The sequence below is a fragment of the Dicentrarchus labrax genome, unplaced genomic scaffold (assembly GCF_905237075.1).
Source record: "Dicentrarchus labrax unplaced genomic scaffold, dlabrax2021, whole genome shotgun sequence".
Taxonomy (NCBI): domain Eukaryota; kingdom Metazoa; phylum Chordata; class Actinopteri; family Moronidae; genus Dicentrarchus; species Dicentrarchus labrax.
The window spans coordinates 19,041,558-19,059,349 of NW_026136718.1; the positions used below are offsets into that span (position 1 = coordinate 19,041,558).

A 17,792-nucleotide genomic window follows, 5' to 3' on the forward strand; every position below is an offset into this window, starting at 1 on the left:
AGATGATTTTGGGTGCAGTCAGTTTCAACAAACATACAAAGATAAAGCCATAACAGTTTTTCTTTTAATTGTAAAAAGACTTTTATTACATTCTTAAATCCACATATTGTATCACCATTGTGCAATAACACTTTACTGTGTTAAAACCTCTTGGGCTTTATATCCATGACATATAATAAATTATTTCTTATTAAAATCTATATTGATTTAATAATAATAATCTTAAAATAGAGTGAACATATAAACAGAAGGATCATGACAAAAGAGAAACTTTTAGGGAGACATCTTTAAAAACGCTCTTTAAAAAAATAGAATTACATCTCTCCAAGACAAAAAGGACACTAAACTGATGAGAAAAAACAGTACATATAAGGATAAAAATTGAGAAACAAAAGATCACAACAAAACCAACACAAGATTCAGAGATTATAGTCCATCTTTTATATTTATATTTTACTATCTTTACTTTTTTTAATATCCTATTTCATCTATGACTCAAACTCAAAAAAAGTCTTGCAATAATGATATTAGACAGGGGTAAAATCTTTGATACTTCTGAAATCAAACATTCACAAGAACATGTACTGTACACAGTGATCAAGGTTTTAAGGTCTTCTATGTTGTTGGTGCAAGGTGTCTTGCTAGCTAGACTAACTTCAGACACTGTAGGACAGAGAGCCCAGCTATCTCCCTGAGTAACTCTAAACAGAAATGTAAGTGCAGATCTCCAGTACTGCCCCCTGGACAGCTTTTAGGCCTGCAAAAACTATAAAGTACACTGACTCCTTTGAAATCAGCATGTCTAACATTCTAGGACTCGACACATAAAGTATTGCACTTTGTTACAATCTCCAAATGTCATCTGGCCATATCAGCTGATAGCTGACCTGTGTAGTGGTTGGCTGTGTATTTGGTACATTATATTCTAAATAACATTACTTGTTGTGCTGCGAGGTTAACTGTGCTGGAGTGCTTATGAAAATATTAACTGTAATAAACGGCAACAAAGGCCCAACATAATGAGAACAATGGGAAAGACATTATTGCACAATCCCATCATGCCACTGTTGTACGTACCCAGAAAAGGGCATTACCCCTTCATACTATGTCAGACAATATAGTTTATGGCAAATAGCACTGTCCCAGCAGTGCAAAGCAAACCTGGCTGACATTAAATAGAGCTCCAACATATGTCATGTGATTGTCTTAAAATGCTTGAGATAACAACAGCAATGTTTTCTCCGATTACAGCTATTCTTTTTGAGTAGCTGCTTTAGGATACTGGTAGAAAGATACTTAGTTTTTTCTACAGCAATCCAATATGTCCCCCTACATAGAAGAAAAAGGTTTAATCTGGACACACCCCTGTGTGTCTTCAGAGACCTTTCTACTCATAGATCTGTATCTGAGTAGGACTTCCTGGACCTAAAGGCATGAACTGCTCTCAAATGTCAGAAAAGCAGTCAGAAAGGATAGGTAGTATAAACAGATCCAGCAATTCAGTTGTGTCTTTTGTCCAGTTTTAGTAGCCTGATAATATAATTTAGTATCATTAATAAAAAAAATGTAATCAAATTTCTCCACTAATTGTTATATTTTTAAAGAAGCTCTCTAGTATAAATGCAGAAATACTAACTCAGGGGGGTAGCTGATGGCTCTGTCAACCCTTTGCTGTGCCATGTAGTGTTTAAGTAGGGTGAGGTAGTAAGGGAGTGGAGAGGAACAGAGGATTTAATTGTCCAATCAGAACACCTTGGCTGGCTGCGACAGTGCAGTCCGCCTGACCCCGGATCAGTGAGAGTTGGCGCAGACAGTAAATCCCCTCTAACTGATGTCTAAGGAGCTTAAATAACACCATCATCCACCTGCCCACCTGCCCACTTTCTATTCTCTGCCCCTCATACAACCATGGAAACATTTCAACGTCAAACTCTCAGTACATTTTTTTGTCTTTACTCCAAAAGTCTTTTTGAACCTGCTGCTGGATGGTTTGGGGCGATGGCACTCTCAGGCGGGGCTGAGGTATGACAGTTCCAGATGCTCCTCCACGAGAGCACATAACCGCCGCAGTGGTCGGCTGCTCAGCACCTTGTTCATACAGATTCTCTACAGCGGGAGGGGGTATCTAGCATTTCTGACTGGTTTAACATAAGTTTCACAGATGGCAGTCTGAGTGCGAACCCGTAAAATCTTGTGCCAAGAGTTCGTTTTGGATTCTAATGAGGACTCGTAAGTGCTTATCATCCACTAGATTTTCAATTCAGCAACAAAAATCTTTCCATCCCAGAACCACAATGTTTGGACAGGCAGTGTCTGTTTGAGAGACCTGAGCACAAGCGTATTACCCTGCTCCTCACCCGGGATGAATACACGACTGCTCCTCTCTTACATGATTATATAAGGTGTTGTTATATATGTATATATCAAAAAGGAACATCTGAAAATACTTTCACAACACCTCTCACTCTCTCTCTCTCTAAGTGGCATTTGCAAAGGGAAAAGGTATTAGGACTGAGGTCATTGATTGCATTTTAAAAAAATAATACAATAAAGAGCTCACATCAGTGTCTGAGAGTGCTCTTGTAAAAATACCTACAAAGATCAGGATAAGTGCTGTGTTTTGTGCTCTGTGTGCAAGAGTTTGTAGGTGCATGGTGGCAGACGCTCTTGAGCGTTTACCAATGATTCCCACAGTAAAAAAAAAACCCTGTCTGTTTATGAGTTTGATCATGGTCCCTTTAAACAGTTTGTTCATACGTTACAAAACTGCAAAATACGGGCGCTACCAAAAATATTGAATAAGACAATAAACTATTACGAGACTGACAACGGAAACAGGCATCATTACTGCAAATCTCCACAAAGTGGCTGAGGATTTTAAGTATGTACATTCTATATCAAGCCTAGGGCTGTGCTGAATGGTTAAGGGGAAAAGGGGTACATTCAAAAATAGCTTACAGGAACTGTGAGAAAGGTGAAATTTATATTAGAAAGGAATTCAACATGAAGAGAGTCTTATGGTCTCGTCATAGAAAAATATTTTTGAGAATACAAATTATGTAGGCTACTCTTTAATAATTTCTTTAACTCCGTAAAAAAGAGGTAACATGCACTGAGTACCCAGCAGCAGTTCCTGTAGTGTTACGTCGAAGCTGAATGGACTAGCTTGCAGGGCGGGAGGTGAGAGGAGTGTGTCCTAAAGTGTAGCGTGCAGGATTGTCATTGAGCTGCTGGTTGGTTTTGCCCTCAGCTGGTTGCCACATTTTTATCTCCCCCTCCCTACGCCTCAATGTCTCTATTTGAATCAAGCTGTTTTAGCTAAATGGTGCTAGCCCTCTGTGGAGTCTGGGAAGGTGATTTCACTGCCAAAAACCTCCCGATACAGAGGAGGAAAGGTGTACGCTGTCTCCGGGTGAACCAGACGGAAAAACTCCAGTTTGTCGATGTGAAGGTTGCAAATGGACTTCATTATGGGAAGCTTAGACACCATCTAGAGGGGAAATACAGAACGGCATAAAAAGTTAAAAGAAGAAATAAATACCAATTTAACATCTTATTAATATGGTAGTTGAATAAAGTATCAAGTCAGTTTTTTTCACCAAACTGTACCTTAGCTAATTTCTCTTCTGATGCTCCCTCTTTTTGTAGGCAGCGCTGCAGAGCCACATAGACCTTCTCCTGCAACTTCTGGACCTTCTGAACATCTGTCAGCCAGGGTCGGTCTGAGGAAAATTATAGTGACAAGATGTGATTAGTGATTAGTGCTGTCATGTTGCCAGTTTGAAGAACCTGCATCTGGTTTACAATGTACAAATATCTAGGAGAAGAATCTAAAATGTACCCAGCAAAACAGCTATATCAGCAAACACATTTCTTCTCCTTTACTTGTAGGATGTCTGGATAGGATGTGTGACATGTGTGAAATACTGTGCAGTGGCCTCTACAGGTTCATTTCACCAGTTTAGTATGAGTGTAAATACTACAGTGAGCAGGCGCGTAGCTGTTTTCACAGATAAACCCATTCACTTAAAGAAATATAATCTCACCTGGTGAGAGCAGCACAGCAGCACTGAAGAGAGCCATCTCTTCCTCGGACATCTGTATGCGGCTCAGGCTTTTAGCTAAGTCAAACACTGCATTCACAAGGTCGTCACAACCTAGCGGGAAGGAGAAGGATAAGAAGAAAGTTATCATCAAAAACTGAGACTGATGATTTTGACACAGATCAAACAGATAAAAATGTTGACCTAAATTCCCGTTCCTGTGTATGTGTAAGTGTATGTGTATGTGTTGACTCACCAAGGGCTTTGAAAAGCTGAGCAGTAGCAAACTTTCCGTCAAAGAGCAACGTATTATTGATGGGGTTATAGGCCCGACACATACGGATCAGAAGAACATCCATGCAGCCTGTGGACACACAAAAAAGTAGAACGTTTAGCAGCATACACACACACACACATCTAAATAGTTGCTTGGCTCACTCCTTGTTATAAGGATTGGGTCAAACTCATGACTGTTACAGCCTCATGTGAGTTAATTCAAGCCAAACTGAAAGACTTCACTGGAATTCACTGAAATGTGGAGTAGCTTCTTCAGATTCATTAATGGTGGAGGTCATTAGATAGCAATATATAAGAGAACGCCTTAATGGTGTTTGTTCTTGGTTTTGTGTACTTTGTCACTTGTGGACCACCAAGTGAATAATATGTTTAACATTGTAAAGTTGCAGGGAAAAAAGTAAATAAAAAACTCTAAATGAAAAAAAAGAAAAAGTTGTTGGAGGAGATGAAAAACAAACAAAATTCATATATTAACAGTGCTTCTTTCAATATTCAGTAATTGGAAATAATTTACTGATCCATAATTTGTACTGCTGCAGACTATTTATTCAACAAATGTTAAATGTGTGCTGTCACAATTATATAAAGTAAAACATTCTTTAATGATAAGGTAATTTTATATAATTTACTATGGATGACAGGGGAATTGTCACCTGCAAAACTAAGGGTGTGATTAATGTAATTGAGGCAGACAAAGTTCATTGTCATTAAGTCACACGTTCACACCTGACATAGAAGATGTTTTTTTTTCTATGCTTCCTGGTTGTTTTTAATCAAGTAACTTTTGCATAATTACAGTTGATTATGTTGTGCTGTGGATTTGACACCTTAATGGTGATGATACTTAAAGGAAATTCTGTGCCCTACAATGATAACACTGGAATCTCTCTCCACCCTTCAGGTTTCACTGATATGTATGGGTGTGGAACCTTTTCACACCAATTAAGTATTCTGACTGATCATCTAATTGGTCTAAATGCCTTGTGATAACACATTTGTGTGTCCACTCATTTATTTAATCTTCATTAAGGATTACAAAAGAAAATAACTTGGCTGCCACTTAAAGCCATTTATTGCTTGTTTAAACCAATTAATAGTTTTGCTTGTCACTGAAACCCATACATCAATTTCAGATCTCCAGTACATGAGGAAATAGTTCACACACAGGCCTAATTTTAGTTGAGGCACTTATGATGACCGGAGTAGGAATTGTAGAGGGAGCAGCATGATTGAAACAAGGCTAGCCATTCTTCAGAAGCAGAACAACCAGGCACCTTTTCAAATCACTCTGCTTGCATGTGATATCTGAACTCTGTGGGGTCAGCTAGCACTTGAGGGTAATACACTGTTCTTATGACAACAGCTATCTGTGTCACAGCTTATTTTTTTCAAAGTAACAAAAACATACACACAGCACACCAGTTGTCTTGCTGGAGGCACATCTGTTGTAAAAACATGATATATATATATGATATATACAGATTTTAGACTGTGGGGTGTGTGTACACTGGTGTCAGGCACTGACCTGCTTTGAGGAGGATAATCTGATCGTTCTGACAGAGGTCCATGAAGCCAGTGATGCGCTTGGCAAACTCCACCACATACTGGATTGCATTGGTGATGTGAATGGCACACTGTTGCCACATCACCTCAGCTGACTGAAAAGAGAAAGAGACAGGAGCACTTTTATGAGAAGTGTAATAACTGAAAGGTATCAATACAAGTTGTATTGTTCTCTGTTGACTATGGATGGGTATTTTTAGGATTTTATTGATACTGATATCGATACAATACCAATACTTATTGATGGTCTTATTGATACTACTCTCCATAATTTGGTGTGAAAAATAAAGAGATGACATGAAAAGATTCAACAATGGCAGCTGTGTTTGAATTATCATTACATAAATACTGATAGCAGCACCATTTGTCACAGAGCTTATCAATATATTGGTGCCAACCAATCAGGAACCAGTACCAAAAGACGTCCTGACCTACAGTTTAATAATATTTGCTGCATCTCCCGCAGCAAACGTGTGATACAACTATTTGGATTTACAAACCCGACTGTAAGAATCAACTATGGTGATAAGCACTTTAATTTGTTTTAGAGGAACTTCTTTCCAGAAGTGTTACTGCTGATTTCTGTTCAAGGTTACAAACTGAAACCAGTCCTCTCTGAACCTTGTACAAGAGAACAAAACAGCATGATGATACCAAACTGTAGTGATATGAAACAATGTTTTATGTGTGGCTTCCACAGTTATCTTTTCATAGATTAAGACTGTACAGATTCTTGAAAATGGCATGAAGGCGGTTGTATTGTCACATGCTTGTGTCACACATACCTTGGTCTGGTACGAGCGTGTCTCTTCTGGGCTATACAAGGTCCACGCCATTCTCTTCAGCTCCTCTGTGCTGTACTGGCTCGTCTCAATATGGGACTTCACCACACTCTGAGTTATACGCTCTGAACAGAGGGAAAGTTTTATTTAATTTTCTTCTTTGAAGTTTGCAATGAGATTCATGTTTTTTTTCAGGATATATGTGAGATTCAAACACACATTATACAGCTGCTAGGCATTACAATTGTTGTACTGACCCATCTCCAGCAGGGAGCAGCCCTCGGGCAGTGGGTTGAGGATAGCATGTGAGAAGAGTCCAGAGTCGTGCAACAGCTGGTACTCATGCTTGATGCTGTGGTTGCCGTCTACAAAGTCCAAGTTGGTCTGTTCTGGTGAACTCTGAGAGGATGAGCTGCTGCCTGCACTGCCGCCCAGCGTGTCCAGGTTACAGTAGTCTCCACCTGCATCATCTGGGGTCAGTGGCAGGTCAAAAAGCAGGCCTTCTGGCAGCATGGTAATGTCATCCAGATCACTGAGTGCCGCACCGGAGCCTCTTCTGTAGGTGCGGCCGTGGTCGGCCATGTCAGTATTCTCCTCTCGGGCACCAAGCCCCGCACACTCCTGGGACTGCTGGTGCTTCTGAACCTCTGCATACAGGCTGTCACGCTGCTTTTTGGACATTCGACCAAACTTGACCGCTGCAACAGGAGGATGTCGAGACAAAAGTCAAACATTGAAGAAGATACAGTCTAGGTCAAACAAAGATTGCATGAGTCATTCAATGTGAAATGCAAAAAGTGGGAGGTCGAAACTCTGAGTTAATTAAATATAGATCGAGTAGCTGAACTCACCATCACGGCTCATGCCCAGAGCGAGACACTTCTGCAGCCTGCAGTGCTGACAGCGGTTACGGTTGGTCCGGTCAATAAGACAGTTCCTCTGTCGTGAGCAAGAGTACATAGCATTGTTCTGCTGGCTGCGTCGAAAGAAACCCTACAGACAAAGAGACACACAAAATGTGAATCAGTGGTAAACAATGTGACCATCTAAATGCTTGTTGGGTGTTCAAGCATTTACACTATGGTGATAGCAATACCTTAAAGCTCTTGGATATTAATTTTTACCTGCTTTTACGACTGTAACTAACAACCGATGAGGGAAATGGAGGATAGCTCACCTTGCAGCCTTCGCAGGTGATGACACCATAGTGGATCCCTGATGATTTGTCCCCACAGATTTTACAGGGAATCACCTCTATTTGAGCTGGAGAGAGAGATAAAAGGAACCAAATCAGTGAAATAGTAAAAACATTTAATTAGGTACCTTAAACATAGAATAGTTAAATGATGCAGTTAGTTACCTCGAAACAAATAAATACATGAATTTTTTTAGAAAGAATATGATTAAATACTAATTGCTATCTTTGGATAATGGCAAACATAACACTGTGTAGTTATTTCATTTGGCACAAGTAGTCAATCAATAGAAAATGTATTATTGTAAGAATGTATGTAAAAATGTGCTGCTTTTCTCTGTTTTACATCATTGAACATTTTAGATTGTTTGGCTCTGAGAAACTGTGAGAATGTGTGTGCATTTTCCTTTTCTGACATTTTATAGACAAACTAATTGATTAGTCGAGAAAATTGCTGGCAGATTAATCAGTAAATAAAGATAAGTGTTATAGCATATTATGATATATTGTTGTTTGTAAAGCACTTTGTAACTCTAAGTGCTATAAATAAAGCTTTACTTACTTACTGGCTTACATAGAATGTAAGGAGATCTATTTCAGTTGTTATGCAATTGCCATCTACATAAACATATATAGAAGACCCCCAGGCCACAGGTATGTAACAACTAGTAAACATACTATATTTGGCCAACATCCAGTCACATTGCAATATAGAGGCAAGTTACAGGAACATTCAACATTTGCTTTTTAGGCCTATCATGCTGAGTGCAGATACTGTCAATAAAACACCTCAGTCCTATCAAATAAAGAGGGCAACCTGTAATAAATCAATATTTACTCCAGACAATCCTGATTTTTCACTCAAACTGAACTCAAACAAGGAAGCCACCACCTTGCATGAGATATTTCTCAGTGCAGGTAGATTTCTCACAAAAAATTCCTGTTATTTAATGATGACAGTCAAATGTTATCTGCAAGACTTGAAATGTAGCTTATAATGATGACAAAGGGACACTGTTACGGGATTGTGAAGAAACAAGAGAAGTGTTACGAAGACCGAGGATCTCGTGATTGACAAAGCAAACTGCGTATATATTGTACAGCTTGTGTTCATTGTGAAAGCCTGAGCCTTTTAACCCAGGAACAGCCTGTCCTTTTCATTATGTTGTTTATCTAAGTAGCTGGGCCTCCTCAAGCCCAGAATAGCAGGTCAATTGCATTAGCTGAGGCCCAGGGTTATAAAGTTTCACGGCTGTCTCTCTCTCTCTGTCTCTCCATGATGAAAAAAATGTTAGCAGGTGAACAAAGGCATATTACTGTGCTCAACCCTCCAAGGCCTACGATTGTAACCCACAAAACAACTGCAATTGACTGTTACTGTGTAGACTGTGTGCACGATTTTATTTGGCTCTGGCTGCACGGTGTGCCAAACAATCCCTAAACCACTTCTGTTGGGTCACACAGGGCATTAGGTAACCTGTAAATCGCAGCAGCGGCTTGAACCGGCCATCACAGCTCTTCGGAAAATTGCTGTTTTCTAAAAGCTCTTTTATAAACTACTCAGAACCAACCAATCCCGAGTCACTCTGTGTTGGGACAGATATGCGTCACACACTGAGGCAAAGCTAAAGACGTTAGTGACTGACATTATCCTGAAAACCCTTCAACATTTTCCTTCCACAAAGACGTTCTGTGCAGTGCAGGTGACATATTTGAGTGTTTTGGTCCGGTTGGCTAGAATTCCTACTGGCCAACGCAACTCAGGGATATAAATATATAAAGGGCAGTGGAAAAAAAATCCCCTTCTCCACTGCTCCCTTTATCGCTCCCCCTCCAGCGCCTCACCCCGCCCTTCAGTCTGTTATATAACTGCTGTCTGGCCGCATTCCACGAACACACTCATTCAAAGGTGGTTGCCTCGGCAACGGTGTGACGAACCTCCCTCACCCCTCCTGCACTCCTATTGGCTGCCGAGCAAGCAGCTTTGCCTGTGACTTGCCGCATCACCTGCCAGTCAGCTGAGCAGCGCTGTCCGGCCCAGAGAGCAGGAGCTGCTCCACTGACACAGTTTCCCATTCAGTGAAGGGGGGAGGCGCCTGCAGTGGCAACCCCACAAGGAACACAGTCTGGTTTCTTACAGGTTTTAAGGTGGAACCAAATCTGACTTAAGTAAAGGGAGGATGGAGGGGCTAGAGCCCCCCTTTTTGTTTTCGAGGTAAAACAATGTAAGGTTTGATGACTGATGGATGAATGACCAGTTGAAACTTAACTGCCACACTGGAGACTTTACAACTTGCGCAACATCTGGAAATAATTCCGAAAACATCCAGTACAGTAAGCTGCAGCAGGGGGAACAGACATAGCTAATAGTAGCTCTCAACTTGTTGCAGCATGTCAAGTATTTGAGTGAAATTTCAGCTGTGTTTGAGCTAGACCATAAATCTATTTTTATTCTGGTGCAGTTAGCTGCCCAGAGATTCCTTCTGCCGTTCTGATCTGCTGGCAAATACATGTTGCACAAATCACAACACAGCACAGAAGTGTACACAGTTTAGTGTAAATAACAGTGTCTGGAGCAGTTATTAGAGCGGTCTCACACAGTCTACTCTGCGAAAATTAATTTTCTGGTATGTTGCATGCAGCATGGGCCCGAACAACAGTTTCTTTATTCTCCTCAATATATTTAGAGCGTTTCTTTGAATCTTTGTTCAACACAAAACGTCCTCACACAGACGAGAAAAACCACAATTCTGTTTGTTTAAGTGGTACTAGCATCTGTTAAAAGCAGCTATGCGTTTTAACACAATAATCTCTATGTTGTAGACAGATGGTAATCATAGTAGAATATTTTTCATTATATAACTTGGCTCGGTTAAATACTAGCTTTAAAGCTTAAATGGAGCTTAAAGAACATCCAGTATACATGTTAATGACACAACAGTAATTCTATATACCTCAGAGGAGTTGTGTTGTGCAGTATCTATGCCAAAGTGTTGAAAGATCCATCATAATTTGTATTACGTTTTTAGAAGCTGCCACTTCTTACATAAGAAGTTACACTAAGAACCTTTAGACTCAAACATATGTAGTGATTTAAAAGCCATTTCTTCATCAGTGCTGTAAAGCCTCTGCTTGGGGAACTTTGTCTTCTCATTCCAGCTAATCAAACACAGTCCAAGGTCCTATTTACTTTGCACTTTACATTTACCTGACATACTGTATACATAACCTACATTCTAAGGGGCTTCAGGAGGGATATATGGTGCATTGCGCAAAGCACTGTAAAGTTGGCTACTTTAATAACCAGTAATGTCCTGTCATTCTCTCTTTGTACATATCTCCCAACTCAGCATTAACTACCACGCGTTTGCTATGCAGTTACTGTATGTGAACATTAAGGACTGCTTTTTCTCGCGTCCCATTAACCTACCTAGAGAACGCTGATTGTACAATATGGCACGACACTAAACCCAAACTCTTTAAAAATGCAGTGCAGGTTCAGGTAATTACGCAGCAGATGCAATAGTGGAATGAGAGGTATTAGTGTACACTGAATCTGTAGCCACTGCTGTGCAGTGTTTTTAGAGCAGTAGAGTAACATTTAATAGTAACAGTGTTTTACAAAACTCTGTATTATGTTTTCAGCCAAAAACAGGGAGAAGAAATTGGACATTTAATGTATAACTGGAAGCCAACAATAGAAAGAGTTTTCTTGTTCCTCTTTGCAGGAGTAATTACCTTTCCTCTTCCTATATAGTCGGCCCAACCAGGTGAGGATACTGCAACTGTTTCCCTCCTTTTTTGTTGCATACCTTTCCCTTTATGCTATAGATTATCCCACTATTAACGATTACGCCTGCCAAGGTGGTCGTGCTGTTTATGCTGCTCAAGCCCTAAACCCAAGTGGGCCTCTGCAAAACAAGCGAAGCTAGACTGAGGAATTCAGTTCACAGCGTGTAATTTTGCATGCTGCTCCGAACCGCAGGAACAAATTTAGGACTACACTGCAGCAATCACAGTCGCCTTGAATTAAGATCTTTTTACGTCTTTTCAGATGTCACTTATCCTCATGCATACTTGGTAAACAGATATAGTCTATCAAAAGGACTTTGCCTTAAGATAGTCTAAAGAAAAATATTATTCTTATGTAATCACTGTGTACAGCATTGTGCTGTAGAATCAACTGTTTGCAAAGATCCACAGATACATGCTCACATTTTGACACTTTGCCTGCATACTAACATGCAGGCAGGGTTAACGCTTTAGATAAGGGGAATGGAATCTTAGCATGCACTTGTCAGAGAGAAAGGGCACCTTGACACATACTGTGCCTCGCTGTGAACTTGCCCAAGGCTGCACACTCAACAGATAGTGGCTTTGGGGCTGAGCTCACAGTGGCCTTGCAAGAGCAGCCTTTTCCTCTTTACTGCTACCGTACCTTTGATCCTAACTGAGCTAACTGAGCTCCAGCATGGTCTTATAAGGTTTCAGCTCTGCACGCCATTAGTGCACTGAGGCACGAAATCTAAGAGTGCTTTAACAAAGTTTGTTATCTTGTTGCATCTTACCTGCCTAACCTGTTTGTGTAATTTCCAAGAAACAAGAATAAGAGACAGTACGACAGCATTGATGATTGAAATCTATCAGGTATAGATGAAAATAATTGGGGATTACATTGCAAATCGTGTGTTATTTTTTACAGACTCAGATTGACAAGCTGTGACTGACTGGAGTGACACACACTCCGGTTGATGTAAGTAACCTTAGCTGACAGAGGAAACTAAGCTTAACTGAACCCTGCTGTGCTTCATGGTTACATGTGGGCTTGCTGTGCCCATATCCTGCTTGTCACAGCGGTGCATGACAGTGACATCAAAACACCACAAAACTAATCATTTTTAACTGTGAAATTGTAAGTAAAAGAAACATATAAACAGGTTTATATATATATATATATATATATTTCATAATATAAAATCTTGTGTTTTCTACAAAAAAGTAATAGAAGGCAGCGTGCATCTTTCAAGGTGAATTCAACTCAGGGTCTTCCAGTGCAGCTCATATCTACTGTATTTTAAAGAGAGACACTGTGCTCTGACAACTGATTGAAATTATCAGCCTTGTCTCATCAGTGATGACGAAAGACCCCCTTCACCCCCAGGCGCGCGCGCGCGAACACACACACACACACACACACACACACACACACACACACACACACTTGCTGTAATCCTCAATGACAGAACTAGGTCAATGGAGCACCTCCTCTCTTTCTCTATGCCACCCCCTCACACTGGTCGCCATACTGCTGACGCTGAAAACAAAAACAGGCTGTCCGATGAACTAACTGTGGTAAAACACAGTCAAACACAACCATCAGTGCTTCAAAACGCTTTAAAAACACTAAGGAATAGCTCAAAAATGGTTTTTTAAAGTAATGGCTGTTTCATATAAAAGTCATACGAAAGTGTAATAAAATACAGCAAACAGAAAGGGGAGAAACATATAAGAAAAGGGGGACTATTTATTCACCATGAACAATCCCTGCTCAACAGATTTTCGTGCGGCTTGACAGCCTCTGAATCACTCCGCTCACTCCCTCCCTTCCCTCTCTCTTACATAACTGGAGTCGCTCACCGGTGATATAGAGTAACCGCAGCTACAACACAGGCACAACTAAATAAATGCACAAAACCTTCATAGTTTATAACAAAAAGGCGAAAAACACACATGCTTTGACAAATGTTAGAGAAATATGTGCTATAATTAAAAGAATGCGCTTTTTAACACCCTGATGTGCCGATTAGGAATAAACGTATAAACAATTTTAAAGGTGCGAATGGTAACATATTCACATTTTACATACAATCTAAATATAGCTAAAAAATAGCTTTTATTTTATTTCCCTCCGTGATGCAATCTGGTGTTTATTCCAGTGCGAGCGTGCAGCCAACTACGCACTTCGGACTCTGCCTCAAAGCGGTGTCTTCATGGCACTAAATGCAACTCAGAAGTTATTTACAAACAGCAGACGTGTCCGGCTGTAAAAAAAACAAACAAACAAACAAACAAAAAAACAACGTCTATTAATTGTAATAATTCTCACAAACTCACCTCTCATGTCGGCGGTGAAGTGCAGCCAACTCTTCAAGTCATGCAACTCCAGGTGGAAATGAAGCCAAGAAACACTGAGACCGACGCGCACTTATTTGCTCCAAACTGGAGCAGCTGAAAACTGTCACAACAGCAAATCCTCATATGGATTTTCTACCTTTTTTCTTCAGACGCACCGACTTCAAAAAATAAATGAACGCAAACGGTGTGTTTCAGCTATTTACTTTCTGTCCGCTCCGCGCAGTCTCAGAGGTGTGGTTGTGATAAAACGCGTACAAAATATTAAGGCTGCAGCTCCTCGTCCCTCAGCTCTGTCCTGCTCTGCGGCTCGCTGTAACCTACTTTCGGCGCGTGGACTACACATGATCCTCACCCAGCGGTCCGCCCGCCTCGTGCCCCGTGAGCTGACGCGCGCGCACCGCCCTCCGCGCGCTTTAAGGAAGCTCTCGCGTGCGTGGGAAAGTGTGGCAGTGTGTCAGTTCAGACCGACGGTTAACAAGCGTGGGAACTGTTTATGTCCCGGCAGATTATTTTCCTTTATTAAGAAGCTATAGTGTTATATATTTCTACCCAGATATCCCCCAACTATGGCGCACGTTAGCGTATAAATATCGCAAGGAAGAGGTCCCCATGACAACCCTAACATACAGTCTATACATTTTTGGATTGGAGATCAATTAACATTGACTTCAATGGTCATACAAGTGTTTTACATGTTTTCATACAACTGCAGAAATCAGTTCACAGCCTAAACCAAGCTTTATTATACAGTAGGTATCACTAAGTTGTGGTTATGCAAGTGAAAGTACATGACTAGTCCAATTTTGGCAAACATTTCAAGCTCTAAACATGATGTTTGCTCTAATATATGTTGAGTAATATGTAGCCTATTGCAGATTACAGACAATTCCAGCAGGCCTATCTAAAAACAGATTTTTGTTACATAGTGAAATGAATGTCAAGCAGTTGTCACATAGAAGATATAAAAACCTGCATGTAAACAGCTATTTGGTATCATTTTATAAAACATTTCGGGGTAATGAAAAGTAATGGGCAAAAACTTCCACCTGAATGATCCTTTATGTTACCATAACACTATAAAAGGTGTATTTTAATATCACTTTTAGATGGATACAATATACACTACCGTTGCTATCTGAAACACAGATAATTAAAGTGTATTTCAGTTTTTAAAATTTCTTCTATATGGTGATTATAGTGTTTCATAGCTTTCTCTAAAAAAACCCCCAAATTTCTGTCACTTTCAGCAGAAAATATGAAGCACGTTTAGTTGTTAGTTTAGTGCATTAGACAAACATGAAATAAGAAACATCCTTACAATGGACCAACATTATAGCCTTTACTCTACCAATAGGGATATATGAGATAATATAGGCTACATTTGCTGTGGTATTATTTTGTTGTGAATTAAATTGCCATATCTTTTAGGAGAGAAGCTATTGTGTCCCCAGTTTCCCTTTAGCTGGATGCAACAGTGCAAGAACTCTGCATTATATCATTGGATTAACAAACACTAATCTTGGTTGAGGAATTAAGTGTGAACACAGATTGTTGTTCTGTTTGCTTGTTTTTTCTTTTGTTCTCCAATTCCTGAAATGTTGAAATCCAGGTTCGACTTAGAACTTTTAAAGCAGCGAGGGGGAAGCTTTTAAACCAACAGAGTATTAAGATAAATTAATTATGATGTTTAATTGAACCACAACATCCAGTGTATTAAACAGTCTATCTCTCTTTAGATTATTACAGTTCACTGGGTTCATTTTCATTCCTGTCGTGTCCCTTTGAATTGTAGGTGTGTGCAACACAAAGTAAGCTGGCACACCCTCTGAAACTGCAGCATGAAAGCCTGTGACACAAACCACGACCATCAATAACAGTGCAGATGAAAATAATTGATTTGCAAGCGTGGGTAAGATGACGAGTGTATCATGTAACTTAGGCACAGTTATGAAATGAGGAGTAGAGAGATTATGGAAAGTAGGTTAGTGGAGCAACACAGAGCTTTCACATCCCTCCCTCTCTCGTCGTTCTTGTGTGCATGCGTGGTGAGTCTCCTCCCGTCTTTCTGTCTTTTTCCACTGTGAACGTTTTTTTGTCCTGAATCATGTCTAAATAAAAGCTCATACTTTTACATACAGTCTCTCAGCACCACCTACAGTATGCATGCTTTAGGTTCTTATCCCTGTCTATTGTTCCTCCATGTTTATGTGTACATGAAGTGTTTTTCCATAGTTTGCTATATATCCTGCCTCTCCCACTTGTGCAAATCAGTAAAATAAATAACATGTAAACATAAATGCGAAGCAGTAATGTATTGCTTCTTCCCGAATGCACAGTTTAAAAATACAATGCTGGGAAAAGTGCAGTAAGACTGTTATGCTTTACTATATTCTCTAGCTGTAAACTTCCTCTTCCTCCCATTTAGCTGGTTTTGTCATTCTGATGGTTTCCTTCCTGATCCTCATCTGCTGTTTTTCTCTGGTTCTGTCCTTGAGCATGTCCCTCCATCGCCATGAAGCAGCCACACATCCATCCAGTGTTTGCCTGCAACGTCACTGACCTCCTGACCCTCAATCTTATGTAACCATGGCAATACCCAAATTAGAACATGGAGCGTGGAAAGTAGGAGGCGCTTAGAGCCTCACATACAAGCACGTAGCTCCCAACCAGCTTTCCAGATTAAGGCAAATGGAATGAACTCGCCTGTCACTGTGCGTGTGTCTGTGTGTGTCTGTGCACTGTGTGTGCGTGTGTTCGGCCAGAGTGATAGAAACTAATGGTAAAATCAAACACCTCCTCTAAAACAGAGGTGGTGGTGATCGCACATTCGGAAGTGTTTTCTGCACGTTCAAACTGCCGTGCATGAATGCAGTGACAATTTAATATCTCAAACTGGCCTCTGCCCCACAGAACATAAAGCCCAGTATACTGAGAGGATTATTTTGGGATCCAAGCTCTGGCTTCCATAATCCTTCGTCCTCTCCTCTCCCTCATCCTGGTAAATCCTCTCCCTTCTCCCCTTTCAAATGCCCACTAATCTCTCTCACTCTGACTCTCTGTGTGGCTGTAATCTGGTTTGTACCTATCTTTCACCTGCAACAGGTTCACATCAATAGGTCAGTGTGCCAAACTATAGGGTGCTTCTTCTTCTTCTTTCCTCTTCTTACACTTAACATACTAATTCCCTTCTCCTTTACAACCTGAATGATGTCCAGACTGTGTGTTTGAGGGCCATACTGTTACCAATATCTGCAGAAGGAAATCACAAAAATTACTTTTCAAGATTGAAAGTTCATTCTGCACTATTTTACCACATTGTCTGTTTAGTAGCTCTTCTGGAGCTTTTAATTGTATCACATTATCTTCCCAGCAGATGCAGTTGCCCGGTTGTTGTATCAACTGCATGGTCCTCATCCCCAGATTGAGTTTGCTCAGTCACCAAAACAGCTGAATGGCAACTGAGCAAAGTTTTTCTTAGAAGGTTATTGCCTTTATGATAGTGACAGGGAAAGGAATAGGCAGAGAGAGAGGGATGACATGCAGCAAAGGGCTGCAGGTTGGATTCAAACCCTGGGCCACTGCAGCAAGGACTCAGCCTCAATACATGGGTTGCCAGCTCTACCCACTGAGCTAACCGGGCGCTGAACTGAGCTAACTTAATCTGCTGATGAGGACCATGTGATATAGGTGAAAGCTCCAGAGCAAGCGAGTAAGTGGACATGAGTTGAGATTGTTCTGTTGTCTGCCCTTGTCAAGATCAAGAAGGAACTGTCAAGC

General features: G+C 40.5%; 1 protein-coding gene across 1 annotated transcript; it reads right to left on the reverse strand.

Moving 5' to 3' along the window:
- Positions 1 to 42: 42 nt before the first annotated feature.
- Positions 43 to 14,376, reverse strand: rorca (RAR-related orphan receptor C a). Its single transcript, XM_051378040.1, has 10 exons — positions 13,995 to 14,376; positions 7,863 to 7,948; positions 7,537 to 7,678; positions 6,943 to 7,383; positions 6,689 to 6,810; positions 5,866 to 5,998; positions 4,300 to 4,407; positions 4,047 to 4,157; positions 3,610 to 3,722; positions 43 to 3,490 (listed from the first exon to the last, which is right to left on the reverse strand). The coding sequence occupies exons 1-10, from the start codon at positions 13,999 to 14,001 to the stop codon at positions 3,329 to 3,331; spliced, it is 1,425 nt and encodes a 474-aa protein (XP_051234000.1). The 5' UTR covers positions 14,002 to 14,376; the 3' UTR covers positions 43 to 3,328.
- Between the last annotated feature and the right edge of the window lie 3,416 nt (positions 14,377 to 17,792).